The sequence below is a fragment of the Pristiophorus japonicus genome, chromosome 7 (genome assembly GCF_044704955.1).
Source record: "Pristiophorus japonicus isolate sPriJap1 chromosome 7, sPriJap1.hap1, whole genome shotgun sequence".
Taxonomy (NCBI): Eukaryota; Metazoa; Chordata; class Chondrichthyes; family Pristiophoridae; genus Pristiophorus; species Pristiophorus japonicus.
In genome coordinates, this window is record NC_091983.1 from 242,019,956 (window position 1) to 242,037,756 (window position 17,801).

Sequence of the window (17,801 nt, forward strand, 5' to 3'; positions counted from 1 at the left end):
CCGACCCAACTCCCGCTTTCCCACCCCGCCCCCCCGCGACTGGACCCGACCTGACCTCCCTCCCCCCGACCTGACCTCCCTCTCCCTCCCTCCCCCCGACCCGAACCGAACCGACCTCCCTCCCACCACCTCCCCGGACCCGTGCTCCCCCCTGTAAATCTGGTGCTGGGGACGGGCCCTGCCGAAGTCTCGGGCCCTGCCCGAAGTCTCAGGCCCGGCCCGTTCAGCCTCCCTCCCCCATCTTCTTTCCCCCCCCCATCTCCTTTCCCTCCCATCTCCTTCGCCCACCATCTCCTTCCACCCCACCATCTCCTTCCCCATCTCCTTGCCCCCCCCATCTCCTTCCCCCCCCTCCTACTCCCCCCTCCCCTTCTCCCCATCCCTCCCCCTTCTCCCCCATCCCGCCCCCTTCCCTCCCTCTGCTCCCTCGCTCTCTCCCTCGACCCCCCTCCTCCCCCTCCCCTTGCTGTCAGAAACACAGACACTAACAGACAGAATGAGAGACACAGACAGACAGACAGAGAGATAGAGACACTGACAGAGACACACTGGGAGGGGGGGCATCCCAGCACGCTGTTGGAGGGCTCCCGGTGCTGCAGTCGGTCAGTAGAAAATGTTTTATTTATTGATTTATTTAAAAAAATTATTTCTTATTAATTTTTTTTGATTGATTTATTGGTTGATTTATTGATGTTTTTATCATTTATTATTGATGATGGCTCTTTATTTGTAAAACTGAAGTGTTCAATGTTTGTAAACTTCCCTTTAAACCTCCCCCCCCCATTCCCTACGCCTGATTTGTAACCTAGGCCTGATTTTCTAAAGTGTAGAAAAGGTTTTTTCGAGCGTACAAAAATCTTCACTTACTCCATTCGAAGTTAGTTTGGAGTAAGTTTTCACTGACGAAACTTTGAAAACAGGCGTAAGTGGCCGGACACGCCCCCTTTTGAAAAAGAAATTCTGTTCCAAAGTGAAACTGTTCCAACTGACTAGAACTGCAGCAAACGAAATGGCGAGAATTCCGATTTCTAAGATACTCCGTTCTACACCAGTTGCTCCTAAAAATCAGGAGCAAAATATGTCGAAACTTGGGGCCGTAACTTCATCTGCCATGCATTTGCCCACTCACCTAACCTATCCAAGTCACTCTGCAGCCTCATAGCATCCTCCTCGCAGCTCACACTGCCACCCAACTTAGTGTCATCCGCAAATTTGGAGATACTACATTTAATCCCCTCGTCTAAATCATTAATGTACAATGTAAACAGCTGGGGCCCCAGCATAGAACCTTGCGGTACCCCACTAGTCACTGCCTGCCATTCTGAAAAGTCCCCATTTACTCCTACTCTTTGCTTCCTGTCTGACAACCAGTTCTCAATCCACATCAGCACACTATCCCCAATCCCATGTGCTTTAACTTTGCACATTAATCTCTTGTGTGGGACCTTGTCGAAAGCCTTCTGAAATTCCAAATATACCACATCAACTGCTTCTCCCTTGTCCACTCGACTGGAAACATCCTCAAAAAATTCCAGAAGATTTGTCAAGCATGATTTCCCTTTCACAAATCCATGCTGACTTGGACCTATCATGTCACCCCTTTCCAAATGCGCTGCTATGACATCCTTAATAATTGACTCCATCATTTTACCCACTACTGATGTCAGGCTGACCTGTCTATAATTCCCTGTTTTCGCTCTCCCTCCTTTTTTAAAAAGTGGGGTTACATTGGCTACCCTCCACTCCATAGGAACTGATCCAGAGTCAATGGAATGTTGGAAAATGACTGTCAACGCATCCACTATTTCCAAGGCCACCTCCTTAAGTACTCTGGGATGCAGTCCATCAGGCCCTGGGGATTTATCGGCCTTCAATCCCATCAATTTCCCCAACGCAATTTCCCGGCTAATAAGGATTTCCCTCAGTTCCTCCTCCTTACTAGACCCCCCGACCCCTTTTATAACCGGAAGGTTGTTTGTGTCCTCCTTAGTGAATACCGAACCAAAGTACTTGTTCAATTGGTCTGCCATTTCTTTGTTCCCCATTATGACTTCCCCTGATTCTGACTGCAGGGGACCTACGTTTGTCTTTACTAACCTTTTTCTCTTTACATATCTATAGAAACTTTTGCAGTCCGCCTTAATGTTCCCTGCAAGCTTCCTCTCGTACTCTATTTTCCCTGCCCTAATCAAACCCTTTGTCCTCCTCTGCTGAGTTCTAAATCTCTCCCAGTCCCCAGGTTCACTGCTATTTCTGGCCAATTTGTATGCCACTTCCTTGGCTTTCATACTATCCTTGATTTCCCTTGATAGCCACGGTTGAGCCATCTTTCCTTTTTTATTTTTACGCCAGACAGGGATGTACAATTGTTGAAGTTCATCCATGCGGTCTCTAAATGTCTGCCATTGCCCATCCACTGTCAACCCCTTAAGTATCATTCACCAATCTATCCTAGCCAATTCACGCCTCTTACCTTCAAAGTTACCCTTCTTTAAGTTCTGGACCATGGTCTCTGAATTAACTGTTTCATTCTCCATCCTAATGTAGAATTCCACCATATTATGGTCACTCTGCCCCAAGGGGCCTCGCACAACGAGATTACTAATTAATCCTCTCTCATTACACAGCACCTAGTCTAAGATGGCCTCCCCCCTAGTTGGTTCCTCAACATATTAGTCTAGAAAACCATCCCTTATGTACTCCAGGAAATCCTCCTCCACCGTATTGCTTCCAGTTTGGTTAGCCCAATCTATATGCATATTAAAGTCACCAATGATAACTGCTGCACCTTTATTGCATGTACCCCTAATTTCCTGTTTGATGCCCTCCCCAACATCACTACTACTGTTTGGAGGTCTGTACACAACTCCCACTAACGTTTTTTGCCCTTTGGTGTTCTGCAGCTCTACCCATATAGATTCCACATCATCCAAGCTAATGTCCTTCCTAACTATTGCATTAATCTCCTCTTTAACCAGTAATGCTACCCCACCTCCTTTTCCTTTTATTCTATCCTTCCTGAATGTTGAATACCCATGGATGTTGAGTTCCCAGCCCTGATCATCCTGGAGCCACGTCTCCGTAATCCCAATCACATCATATCCGTTAATATCTATTTGCACAGTTAATTCATCCACCTTATTACGGATACTCTTTGCATTAAGTCACAAAGCCTTCAGGCTTGTTTTTTTTAACACCCCTTGTCCTTTTAGAATTATGATGTAGTGTGGCCCTTTTTGTTTCTTGCCTTTGTTTACTCGGCCTTCCACTATTGCTTTTTACCTTTCTACCATCTGTTTCTGACTCCATATTACTTCGCCCTATCTCGCTGCATAGGTTCCCATCCCCCTGCCATATTAGTTTAAACACTCCCGAACTGCATTAGCAAATGTTACCCCTAGGACATCAGTTCCAGTCCTGCCCAAGTGCAGACCGTCCCTTTTGTACAAGTCCCATTTCCCCCAGAACTGGTTCCAATGTCCCAGGACTTTGAATCCCTCCCTCTTGCACCACTGCTCAAGCCACGTATTTATTCAAACTATCCTGCTCCCTCTACTCTGATTAGCACGTGGCACTGGTAGCAATCCAGAGATTACTACCTTTGAGGTCCTACTTTTTAGTTTAACTCCTAGCTCCCTAAATTCAGCTTGTAGGACCTCTTCCCGCTTATTACCTATATCGTTGGTACCTACATGTACCACGACAACTGGCTGTTCACCCTCCCTCTCCAGAATGCTCTGCAGCCGCTCCAAGACATCCTTGCACTAGGGAGGCAACATACCATCCTGGAGTCTCGGTTGCGGCTGCAGAAACTCCTATCTATTCCCCTTACAATAGAGTCCCCTATCACTATAGCTCTCCCACTCTTTTTCCCACCCTTCTGTGCAGCAGAGCCAGCCACGGTGCCATGAACTTGTCTGCTGCTGCCCTTCCCTGATGAGTCATCCTCCTCAACAGTACCCAAAGCGGTGTATCTGTTTTGCAGGGGGATGACCGCAGGGGACCCCTGCACTACCTTCCTTGCACTGCTCTTCCTGCTGGTCTTCCATTCCCTAGCTGGCTGTGGACCCTTCACCTGTGGTAAGACCAACTCGCTACATGTGCTACTCACGTCATTCTCAGCATCGTGGATGCTCCAGAGTAAATCCACCCTCAGCTCCAACTCCGCAACGCGGTCTGTCAGGAGCTGGAGGCGGATACACTTCCCGCACACGTAGTCATCAGGGACACCGGAAGTACAGGAGGAGCATAACATGTGACCGAGCTCTCCTGTCATGACTTAACCCTTAGATTAACTTAAATTGGCTAACCGGTCTATAATTCTATGTTTTCTAATGTTTTCTCTCTCCCTCCTTTCTTAAAAAGTGGTGTTACATTAGCTACCCTTCAGTCCATAGGAACTGATCCAGAGTTGATAGACTGCTGGAAAATGATCACTAATGCATCCACTATTTCTAGGGCCATTTCCTTAAGTAGTCTGGGATGCAGACTTTCAGGCCCTGGGGATTTTTCGGTCTTCAATTCCATCTGGTCTCCTTATCTGAGGAAGGACATACATACCTCATAGGTGGTGCAATGAAGGTTCACTAGATCGATCTCTAAGTTGAGAAGGCTGTCCTATGAGGAGAAATTGAGTAGATTGGGCCTCTACTCTCTGGAGTTTAGAAGAATGAAAAGTGATCTCATTGAAACATAACGGATTCTGTGGGGGATTGACTGGATAGATGCTGAGAGGTTGTTTCCTCTCTGGAGAGTCTAGAACTAGGGGGCATAGTCTCAGGGTAAGGGGTCAACGATTTAAGACTAAGATGAGGAGTTTCTTCACTCAGAGGATTGTGAATATTTCGAATTTTCTACCTGAAAGGGCTGTGGATGTTGAGTTATAGAGTATATTCAAGGCTGAGATAGATAGACTTTTGGGCTCTCGAGGAATCAAGGAATATGAGGATCGGGCAGGAAAGTGAAGCTGAGGTCGAAGATCAGCTATGAGATTGAATGGCGGAGCAGCCACGAAATACCGTATGGCCCACTCCTGCTTCTAATTCTTATTGTTCTTATTTCCTGGTGGGGATTATTCACAATATGAGAACAATTGCTGTTGCAGAATTAGTTGAACAGGGAGGAATAATAAAGATAACTGATCACAAGATAATTATGGACGGGGAAGGCCATTGAACTCTTTTTAGTTCATCCATCCAAAGAGATGCTACAATTCCCCCAAACGCAGCATCTAATTGTTTCTTACATGTTTCTAGGGATATTGTCTTCACTGCTTTATCAGGGGTCCATTGTAAGTGTTGATCACGCTCTAAATCTAACTTTTACTAGTTTGAATCTGTGTCTCTTTGTCCTAATCTCACAATTTTCTTCAAAATAATATTCCAGATTTACTATTAACACACCTTTAGCTACCTTGCACACCTATGTGAGATTGAGATTGTCTCTGAGAAACATTCTTTCCAGGTTGAAAAGCTCATGAGGTAAAATTGGTCTTCGGTGATAATTCCTGCTTATCAAATCAGTACCCGCATGATAACATATTTGTAAACCCTAGTTAGATTTTGTGGGAACAAGGGTTCACACTACTTGGGTACCTCGCTATTCTTTCTGTGCAGTCTGTGAGACCAACACATATACATGCTGGATTAAAAGTTAAAACAGCGTTCTATTGAGCGTGGGTCCTAAATTGGCTAAGAGGATTTTAAAGAAAGGATATCTTCACGGGAAAGGTAATAGTAGGATGTGTAAGAGTCCTTCAACCTTATCTGAATGTGTCAACTTGATAATTCTGTTCAGGAGGTGGAAGGATTTATTGCAGCAATTAGGAGAGTTGAGAGTCTGGTTGTTTCGTTTATGTTGTTATTCTGTTGGCATTTGTATGTACCTTTGATGTACCATGATTTATTGATGGTATGCATGGAATGTAGTGATCCAAGGGGAAAATTTGTATAAGAAATGTAAAGGAACACTGTTTAGTCGCTCACACTGGAATATGGATAGTGTGATGTCTCAGCAGCTCGCTCACACTGGAATCAGACAGTGTGTGCCTCAAACAGAGCTTGTGCTCGTACTGGTTTTGCGAACTGTGTGTCTCAACAGCTTTCATACTGGTTTTGCATAGTATGAAAAGATTTGTGCACTCATACTGGTTATGGATTGTATGAGGTTTCAATAAAGACCTGATCCTGCTTTACTACAACTGAGTGTGTGTGTAATCTGATGTTTAAAGTGACGAAATGAAAAGAACAAGGAAGCACTCCCAACAGATTTCACCATTTGCTGAAACAGAAACAATTAGATTAAACAAGTTGGCCAGTCTTGGAATTAACTGCTTTTAAATATCATCAATAAATCAATCAGTACCCCACTCAGAACATACCTCTGAAAATAGTCCTCGCACGTTTGAGCGACCTTGTCATGAAAGACACCCATTGTTACCGCCAGTTTGTTTTTGACCTCGTCTGAGCAAGCAATATAAAAACCAGAAAGGAAATGGTTCGAGACAGCAACCAGAGCCTCTCTGGGCCAGTGACTGAACCAATCCATAGTGCAACCTGAAATCAGTCCGGGGAACCTCAGTGAACGTAATCGAAACTTTTCACCAACCTAACATCAAAACAAAAGGAAAAGTTGTCTTAGAAACATACATACTAAACTAGCATTATTTTATTTTATAAACTAGTTGCCCTACCATGATACAAAAGGCAAAATACTGTGGATGCAGGAAATCTGAAATAGAAACAAAATGCTGGAAATACTCAGCAGGTTAGGCAGCATCTGTGGAGAGAGAAACAGAGTTAATGGGGTGAAATTTAAGCCCCAAAAACAGGTGATTTGGGGTCGGGTCAGATGTTAAAAAATGTTTAATCTTAAACCCGACCCCAACCCACCTATTTCCGCGTTTAATGGAGGCGGGACAAGGGACGGGAAACAAACCTGCTCCCAGGAGTGGGTTGGCAATTTAAATATTTTCAGGTTTACCAGTGGCCAGCCAGGTTTTCCAGGCCTCAGGCAGCTGAAGGGAGAAGGTAAGTGCCTTTACAGCATTGCTTGTGGGCCACGAGGAGCAGGAGTACTTCTCCCCAGCTTCCAAGCTCCCCCCCCGTCCACCTCAGACCCCGCTGGGGTCAGGGGTTAGACACACTCCCGGGATTGGGTTCCCTGGGGTTGGGAATTGGGTCCTCCCCACTGGTTAGACCCCACTTAACCGCTGCCGGGGTCAGTGATTGGACACTGCCCCCCCTCCTCCGGGTTCAGATCCCCCCCACCCTCCGTACCCGGGTCGGGGATCAGATGGTGGTGGAAGGGTGACTGGCTTACCATGATGATGCTTAGAGATAAAAAATAAAAATAAAATCTATGTTTCTTTCTTTTGATAGTCTTTCTTTGCTTGTTTCTCATCAGTGAGTAGATGTTCCCTGATGACTTCATGAGTGATTTCATTGAAGTCAAAGTATTATGTAAAATAATGGTAGTACTAAACACCTATGCAGCGGATTTTGCCTCTCCAGTACAGCTATAACACTGGCCTTAGTTACACAAAGTAGGGCAAATCCAACCTAGCTCTATGGTCCAATCTCCACTGTCTCTAAATTGTCAGCCAGCTTGTCCAACATCCAGTTCTGGATCAGCAGAAATTTTGTCCAGTTGAATATTGGGAAGACCGAAGCCATTGTTTTCAGTCTCCGTCACAAACTCCATTCCCGCACCACCGACTCTATTCCCCTCCCCAACTTCTGTCTGAGGCTGAACCAGACTGTTCGCAACTTTGGTGTCTTATTTGACCCTAAAATGAGCTTTCGATCACATATCCGCAGCATAACTAAGACCGCCAATTTCCACCTCCGTAATATCGCCCGTCTCCGCCCTTGCCTCAGCTCATCTGGTACTGAAGCCCTCATCCATGCCTTTGTTACCTCTAAACTTGACTATTCCAACACACTCCTGGCTGGCCTCCCACATTCTAAACTACATAATCTAGAGTTGATCCAAAACTCAGCTGCCCATGTCCTAGCTCAAACCAATTCCCACTCACCCATCACCCCTGTGCTCGCTGACCTACATTGGCTTCCGGTTAAGCAATGCCTCGATTTAAACATTTTCATCCTTATTTTAAAATCCCTCCATAGCCTCACCCTTCCCTATATCTGTAATCTCCTCCAGTCCCACAACCCACCGAGATATCTGCGCTTCTTTAATTCTGCCCTCTTGAGCACCCCTGCTTATAATCGCTCAACCATTGCTGGCCATGCCTTCTGTTGCCTAGACCCCAAGCTCTGTAACTCCCTGCCTAAACCGCTCTGCCTCACTACCTCTCTTTCCTCTTTCAAGACGCTCCTTAAAACATACCTCTTTAACCAAGCTTTTGGTCACCTGCGCTAATTTATACTTATGCGGCACGCCGTCAAATTCATCACCTCTCATTTTTCTAAACTCCAATGAATATATGCACAACCTACTCAACCTTTCTTCATAAGTGAACCCCTTTATCTCAGGAAACAACCGAGTGAACCTACTCTGAACTGCCTCCGATGCAAATATATCCCGCCTTAAATAAGAAGACCAAAACTGTACGTGGTACTCCAGGTGTGTCCTTACCAATACCCTGTAGAGTTGTAGCAGGACGTCTCTGCTTTTATACTCAATCCCCCTTGCAATAAAGGCCAAAATTCCATTTGCCTTCCTGATTACTTGCTGTACCTGCATACTAACTTTTTGTGTTTCATGCACAGGTCCCTCGGCACTGCAGCATTTTGTAATCTCTCTCCATTTAAATTATGTTTCCTGCCAAAAGTGGATAATCTCACATTTTCCCACATATCCTCCATCTGCCACATGTTTGCCCATTCACTTAGCCTGTCCATATCCCTTTGCAGATTTTTTGTGTCCTCCTCACAACTTGCTTTCCCAACCAGCTTCGTATCATCAGCAAACATGGCGACATTAAACTCAGTCCTTTCATCCAAGTCATGAATATAGATTGTAAATAGTTGAGAAGAGAGTAGCTAAAGTAAAGTTTGGTCCTTTAGAGGATGAGACTGGGGAATTAATAATGGGGAATCGAATAACTAGAGCAGTAGACAGGGCTTTAAACTACTTAAGGGGGAGGGGGGGAGGGGTGGTGGTAGGATTCAGGAAAGAGTAAATTTAAAAGCAGCAAGGCTCTAGAGCAGATCAGAATTTTCGGTAACAAATAAACAGAGTAGGTTAGGAAGGGACAGAGAGAGTAAAAAAGGGAATAGGGCATCAGTGATTAAGGTGACACCAGGGAAAAGGAGAAAAAAGTCAAATCTACAAGCACTATGTCTGAATGGGCGACTCATTCGCAACAAAATAGATGAATTAATAGCGCAGATAGAAGATGTTGTGTATCTGTAAAGCATGCACTCCCATGTTCCGCCACCAGGGAGCGCATCCCCTGAAGTCCCAAGAGATCCCAGAATCCCTTGGGAGCACTGCATATAAGCCGGCCCCGAAGGCCTGTTACTCACTCTGGAGTATCTTAATAAAGACTGAGGTCACTGTTACTTTAACCTCCCTGTGTGCAGTCTCATCTGTGTTAGGAACACAACAACTGGCGATGAGTATACGAATCCAACGCAAAGATGCAGCAAACTGTGGGCATCCTGGAGAAGTTCTCAGAGGGTGAGAACTGGGAGCCTATGTCGAACGGCTAGACCAGTACTTTGTAGCCAACGAGCTGGACAGAGAAGGAAGCGCTGCAAAAAGGAGAGTGGTCCTCCTCACAGTCTGCGGGGCACCGACCTACAGCCTCATGAAGAATCTTCTGGCTCCGGTGAAGCCCAAAGATAAGTCGTATGAGGAGCTGTGTACACTGGTTCGGGAGCATCTTAACCTGAGGGAGAGCGTGCTGATAGCAAGGTATCGGTTCTACACGGGCCAGTGATCTGAAGATCAAGAAGTGGCGAGCTACGTCGCCGCGCGAAGGCGACTTGCAGGACAATGTGAGTTTGATGGCTACCTGGAGCAAATGCTCAGAAACTCTTTTTGTACTGGGCATTGGCCACGAGACCATCCTATGAAAAATTTTGACTGCAGCGAACCCGGGGACTGGGAGACATTTAGAACTCAGCAGAGGAGGACAAAGGGTTTAATTAGGGCAGGGAAAATAGAGTACGAGAGGAAGCTTGCAGGGAACATTAAGACGGACTGCAAAAGCTTCTATAGATATGTAAAGAGAAAAAGGTTAGTAAAGACAAACTTAGGTCCCCTGCAGTCAGAATCAGGGGAAGTCATAACAGGGAACAAAGAAATGGCGGACCAATTGAACAAGTACTTTAGTTCGGTATTCACGAAGGAGGACACAAACAACCTTCCGGATATAAAAGGGGTCAGAGGGTCTAGTAAGAAGGAGGAACTGAGGGAAATCCTTATTAGCCGGGAAATTGTGTTGGGGAAATTGATGAGATTGAAGGCCGATAAATCCCCAAGGCCTGATGGACTGCATCCCAAAGTACTGAAGGAGGTGGCCTTGGAAATAGCGGATGCATTGACAGTCATTTTCCAACATTCCATAGACACTGTATCAGTTCCTATGGAGTGGAGGGTAGCCAATGTAACCCCACTTTTTAAAAAAGGAGGGAGAGAGAAAACAGGGAATTATAGACCGGTCAGCCTGACATCAGTAGTGGGCAAAATGATGGAATCAATTATTAAGGATGTCATAGCAGCGCATTTGGAAAGGGGTGACATGATAGGTCCAAGTCAGCATGGATTTGTGAAAGGGAAATCATGCTTGACAAATCTTCTGGAATTTTTTGAGGATGTTTCCAGTAGAGTGGACAAGGGAGAACCAGTTGATGTGGTGTATTTGGACTTTCAGAAGGCTTTCGACAAGGTCCCACACAAGAGATTAATGTGCAAAGTTAAAGCACATGGGATTGGGGGTAGTGTACTGACGTGGATTGAGAACTAGTTGTCAGACAGGAAGCAAAGAGTAGGAGTAAATGGGTACTTTTCAGAATGGCAGGCAGTGACTAGTGGGGTACCACAAGGTTCTGTGCTGGGGCCCCAGCTGTTTACATTGTACATTAATGATTTAGACGAGGGGATTAAATGTAGTATCTCCATATTAGCAGATGACACTCAGTTGGGTGGCAGTGTGAGCTGCGAGGAGGATGCTATGAGGCTGCAGAGTGACTTGGATAGGTTAGTGGGCAAATGCATGGCAGATGAAGTATAATGTGGATAAATGTGAGATTATCCACTTTGGTGGTTAAAAACAGAGAGACAGACTATTATCTGAATGGTGACAGATTAGGAAAAGGGGAGGTGCAACGAGACCTGGGTGTCATAGTACATCAGTCATTGAAGGTTGGCATGCAGTATAGCAGGCGCTTAAGAAAGCAAATGGCATGTTGGCCTACATAGCGAGGGGATTTGAGTACAGGGGCAGGGAGGTGTTACTACAGTTGTACAGGGCCTTGGTGAGGCCACACCTGGAGTATTGTGTACAGTTTTGGTCTCCTCACTTGAGGAAGGACATTCTTGCTATTGAGGGAGTGCAGCGAAGGTTCACCAGACTGATTCCCGGGATGGCAGGACTGACATATCAAGAAAGACTGGATCAACTGGGCTTGTATTCACTGGAGTTCAGAAGAATGAGAGGGGATCTCATAGAAACGTTTAAAATTCTGACGGGTTTAGACAGGTTAGATGCAGGAAGAAAGTTCCCAATGTTGGGGAAGTCCAGAACCAGGGGTCACAGTCTAAGGACAAGGGATAAGCCATTTAGGACCGAGATGAGGAGAAACTTCTTCACCCAGAGAGTGGTGAACCTGTGGAATTCTCTACCACAGAAAGTTGTTGAGGCCAATTCACTAAATATATTCAAAAAGGAGTTAGATGTAGTCCTTACTACTAGAGGGATCAAGGGGTATGGCGAGAAAGCAGGAATGGGGTACTGAAGTTGCACGTTCAGCCATGAGTGGTGGTGCAGGCTCGAGGGGTCAAATGGCCTACTCCTGCACCTATGTTCTATGTTTCTAGAGACACCGACCCACAGTAAGGCCATTGCGATAGCACAGGCATTTATGTCCACCAGTGATAACACCAAACAAATCACTCAGCATACAAGTGCTAGCAATGTTCATAAATTAACTGGAACTGTGTTTGCGAGCAGAAATGTACAGGGCAGAAACCACGAGTCTGCAACTGCCAGCAGGCCTCAGGTGACCCAGATGACACAGAGTCCACAACAAAGGATGAATGCAAAGCAATTCACACCTTGTTGGCGTTGTGGAGGCTTCCATTCAGCCTATTCATGTTGCTTCAAAGGATATGTTTGCAAGAGCTGTGCAACACGGGGCACCTCCAACAAGCTTGCAGAAGAGCTGCAAGCTCTGCAATACCTGCTAACCAGCACGTGGCAGAGGAAGATCGTTCCATGGTGGACCAAAGCAATTTCGAGCCTCAGAGAAAGGAGGCAGATGCTGAAGTACACGGGGTGCACACATTTTTGACGAAATGTCCACCTATAATGCTAAACGTAAAATTGAATGGTTTACCTGTAGCCATGGAACTGGGCACTGGTGCTAACCAATCCATCATGAGTAAAAAGATGTTTGAGAGACCATGGTGCAACAAGGCACTCAGACCAGCCCTGAGCCCCATCCACATGAGAACGTACACCAAAGAGCTTATCACTATCCTGGGCAGTGCCATGGTCAAGGCCACCTACGAGGGCACGGTGCATGAACTGCCACTCTTTATTGTCCCGGGCGATGGCCCCACATTGCTCGGAAGGAGCTGGCTGGGCAAAATCCGCTGGAACTGGGATGACATCCGAGCGTTATCACATGTCGATGAGGCCTCATGTACCCAGGTTCTGAACAAATTTCCTTCCTTTTTTGAGCCAGGCATTGGAAACTTTTCCGGGGTGAAGGTGCGGATCCACTTGGTCCCAGAAGCACGACCCATTCACCGCAAGGCGCGAGCGGTATCTCACATGATGAGGGAGATTGTGGGAATCGAGCTGGACAGGCTGCAACGCGAGGGCATCATCTCCTCAGTGGAATTCAGCCAGTGGGCCAGCCCTATTGTTCCAGGACTCAAAAGTGATGGCACGGTCAGGATTTGCGGCGATTATAAAGTAACTATTAATCGTTTCTCGCCTCAGGACCAATACCTGCTACCTAAGGCAGACGATCTATTTGTGCAAGACGTTCACCAAGCTCGACCTGACTTCGGCCTACATGACGCAAGAGCTGGAGGAGTCTTCAAAGGGCCTCACCTGCATCAACACGCACAAGGGACTGTTCATCTACAATAGATGCCCTTTTGGAATTAGGTCGGCTGCAGCGATCTTCCAGATAAACATGGAGAGGCTACTCAAGTCGGTACCACGCACGGTGGTTTTTCAGGACGACATATTGGTCACGGGTCGGGACACCGTCGAGCACCTACAAAACCTGGAGGAGGTCCTCCAGCGACTGGATCATGTGGGGCTGCGGCTGAAGAGGTCGAAATGCCTCTTCATGGCAACAGAAGTGGAGTTTTTGTGGAGAAAGATTGCGGCGGACGGCATCTGGCCCACAGACGCCAAGACAGAGTCTATCAGGAATGTGCCCAGGCCATAGAATGTCACAGAGCTGCGGTCGTTCCTGGGACTCCTCAACTATTTTGGTTAATTCCTACCGGGGTTAAGCACCCTCTTAGAGCCTCTACATGTGTTATTGCGTAAAGGTGAGAACTAGGTATGGGGAAAAAAAACAAATAATTGCTTTTGAGAAAACCAGAAACATTTTATGCTCCAACAAGCTGCTTGTATTGTATAACCCATGTAAAAGACTTATGCTAACATGTGATGCGTCATCTTACGGAGTCGGTGTGTATTGCAACAAGCTAACATTGCGGGGAAGTTGCAACCTGTCACCTATGCCTCCAGGAGCTTGCCTAAGGCCGAGAGGGCCTACAGCATGATTGAGAAAGAGGCATTAGCGTGTGTGTTCGGGGTAAAGAAAATGCATCAGTACCTGTTTGGCCTCAAATTTGAGCTGGAAACCGATCACAAGCCCCTCATATTCCTGTTCGCTGAAAACAAGGGGATAAATACTAATGCCTCAGCCCGCATACAAAGGTGGACACTCGCGCTATCAGCGTATAACTATACCATCCGCCACAGGCCAGGCACCGAGAACTGTGCGGATGCTCTCAGTCAGCTACCATTGCCCACCACGGGGGTGGAAATGGCGCAGCCTGCAAACTTGTTGATGGTGGCGCAGCCCGCAGACTTGTTGATGGTCATGGAAGCGTTTGAAAATGATAACTCACCTGTCACGGCCCGCCAGATTAGGACTTGGACCAGCCAAGATCCTCTGCTGTCCCGAGTAAAAAACTGTGTACTGCATGGGAGCTGGTCCAGCATCCCTGTTGAAATGCAAAAGCTAATCAAGCCGTTCCAGCGGCAAAAGGACGAGCTGTCCATTCAGGAAGACTGCCAGTTGTGGGGTAACTGCGTAGTGCTACCCAAAAAGGGCAGGGAGACATTCAACTCGGATCTCCACAGCACACACCCGGGTATAGTAATGATGAAAGCGATAGCCAGATCCCATGTGTGGTGGCCCGGTATCGACTCTGACTTAGAGTCCTGTGTACGGCAATGCAGCGTGTGTGCTCAGTTGAGCAACGCGCCCAGAGAGGCACCACTAAGTTTGTGGTCCTGGCCCTCCAGACCATGGTCGAGGATCCATGTCGACGATGCGGGCCTGTTTCTCGGTAAAATCTTCCTGGTGGTGGTGGTGGATGCTTTTTCAAAATGGATTGAATGTGAAATAATGTCGGGAAGCACCGCCACCGCCACCATTGAAAGCCTGAGGGCCATGTTTGTCACCCATGGCCTGCCTGACATACTGATCAGTGACAACGGGCCATGTTTCACCAGTGCCGAATTTAAAGAATGGGATCAAACATGTCACCTCGGCCCCGTTTAAACCAGCCTCCAATGGGCAGGCTGAGCGGGCAGTACAAACAATCAAACAGAGCCTCAAACAAGTCATGGAAGGCTCACTCCAAACCCGCCTGTCCCGAGTACTGCTCGGCTATCGCACGAGACCCCACTCATTCACAGGGGTGCCCCCGGCTGAGCTACTCATGAAAAGGACACTAAAAACCAGACTCTGGTTCAGCCCAACCTGCATGATCAGGTAGAGAGCAGGCGGCAGCAACAAAATGTAAACGATGGTCGCGCCACTGTGTCACGTGAAATTGATCTGAATGACCCTGTGTATGTGCTAAACTATGGACATGGTCCTAAGTGGATCGCGGGCACGGTGATAGCTAAAGAAGGGAGTAGTGTGTTTGTAGTCAAACCAGACAATGGACAAATTTGAAGAAAGCACCTGGACCAAATGAGGCTGCGGTTCACAGACTGCCCTGAACAACCCACAGCAGACACCACCTTTTTTGAGCCCACAACACACACCCAAAGGATCAACGACACCATCCCGGACCAGGAAATTGAACCCATCACACCCAACAGCCCAGCAAGGCCAGGCTCACCCAGCAGCCCTGCAGGGCCAACAACACGCCAGCCCAGTGAAGGCACAGCCAACATACCAGAACAGACATTTGTACCAAGGCGGTCCAGCAGGGAAAGAAAGGCTCCCGACCGCCTCACCTTGTAAATAGTTTTCACTTTGACTTTTGGGGGGGAGTGATGTTGTGCATCTGTAAAGCATGCACACCCATGTTCCGCCACCAGGGAGTGCATCCCCTGAAGTGTCTTAATAAAGACTGAGGTTACTGTTACTTTAATCTCCCTGTGTGCAGTCTCATCTGTGTTCAGAACACAATAGAAATGAATATGTTTGATCTCGTAGCCTTTACTGAGACCTGGTTGTAAAGTGACCAAGGTTGGGAACTAAATATTCCAGGATACTTAACTTTTAGAAGACTTTTAGCAAATTGGAAAAGGAGAAGGGGTAGCCCTGATAATAAAGGATGGGATAAAGACAGTAGAGAGAAAGGATCTTAGCTTAGAAAATCAAGAAGTAGAATCAGTTTGGGTGGAGCTAAGAAACAGCATGGGGCAAAAATCTTTGGTGGGAGTTGTTTATAGATCCCCAAACAGTCGTTGTAATGTAAGGCAAAGAATAAATCAGGCAATTAGAGATGCATGTAACAAGGGTAATATGGTAATCATGGGGGACTTTAATCTACATATAGACTGGGAAAACAAAATTTGCAGTAATAATGTGGAGAACAAATTCATGGAATGGTAGTTGGAAAATTATTGGACGTAATTCTGAGGGAGAGGATAAATCTTCAGTTAGAATGGAATGAATTAATCGGGGACAGTCAGCATGCATTTGTTAAGGGAAGGTCATGTCTGACTAACTTGATTAAATTATTTTAGGAGGTAACAAGGAGGGTCGATAAGGGTTGTTGTCGTGTATATGGATTTTAGCAAGGCTTTTGATAAGGTTCCACATGACAGACTGGTCACGAAAGTGAAAGCCCATGGGATTCAGGGCAAAGTGGCAAGTTGGATCCAAAATTGACTCAGAGGCAGGAAATAAAGAGCAATGGTTGATGGGTGTTTGTGTGACTGGAAGGCTGTATCCAGTGGGGTTCCGCAGAGCTCAGTACTGGGTCCCTTGCTTTTTGATCAATGAGTTATACTTGAATATAGTAAGTATATTAAGAAGTTTGCAGATAATACAAAAGTTGGCTGTATGATTGATAATGAAGAAGAAAGCTGTAGACTGCAGGAACATATCAATGAACTGGTCAGGTAGGCAGAACAGTGGCAAATGGAATTCAATCTGGAGAAGTGTGAGGTAATGCATTTGGTGAGAGCTAACAAGGAAAGGGAATACACATTAAATGGTAGGGCACTAAGAAGTGTAGAGGAACAAAAGGACCTTGGAGTGCATGTCCACAGATCCCTGAAGGTGGCAGGCCAGGTAGATAAGAACATAAGAATTATGGCCCCTCGAGCCTGCACTTCCATTTAATACAATCATGGCTGATCTGATCATGGACTCAGGTCCACTTCCCTGCCTGCTCCCCATAACCCCTTATTCCCTAAGGTGGCTAAGAAGGCATATGGAATACGTTATTAGCCGAGGCATAGAATATAAGAGCAGGGAGATTTTGCTTGAAATGTATCAAACACCAGTTACGCCACAGTTAGAGCACTGCATGCAGTTTTGGTCACCACATTATAGGAAAGATGTGATTGCACTAGAGAGGGTACAGAGGAAATTTAGGAGGATGTTGCCTGGACTGGAGAATTTTAGCTAACGAAAGATTGGATAGACTGGGAGGCAGTAATGGAGCTTAACGAGGGGGTCAATTTCGACCCCTTCTACTCTCCTAGAGTTAGTTTATGCACTTTTAAAATCTCCTGCATTATCCCTTACGATTTGCCATACTCCATAATTTGGTATAAATAGCAAACTTTAATATCATTCTTCTCATGCCTATGGCCAAATCATTTACAGAAATGGAAAACACAAGAGGTCCAAGAACAGATCCCTGGGAAACAGCGCTATCCATATTCCATCAATCCAAAAAAATTAATTTACCCCACGCCTTACTTTCTGTTGCCCAGACATCTTTCCATGAAATTAAATTCCCTTTACTACCATGTGCCTTAATTTTTCTTTGTTTCTTTGGTCGAACTTTATCGGATGGATTCTTAAAATCCATACATAGAAACCTACCACATTCGCTTTAACTAAATTCTACAGGGTATAATCTCCGTGGGGGTTTTACTTAGGATTACATCGGATATATAACACAGAAACAGGCCATTTGGCCTAACCAGTGGAGCCTCC

General features: G+C 46.2%; 1 protein-coding gene across 1 annotated transcript in view; it reads right to left on the minus strand.

Annotated features, from left to right (window-relative positions):
• The window catches only part of LOC139266712 (dynein axonemal heavy chain 8-like), a 2,132,242-nt gene that overhangs the window by 294,181 nt on the left and 1,820,260 nt on the right, over positions 1–17,801 (minus strand). Inside the window, exon 71 of the mRNA XM_070884298.1 lies at positions 6,380–6,606. Within this exon, the coding sequence (XP_070740399.1) occupies positions 6,380–6,606 (227 nt within the window). The remainder of the gene's footprint in view (positions 1–6,379; positions 6,607–17,801) is intronic.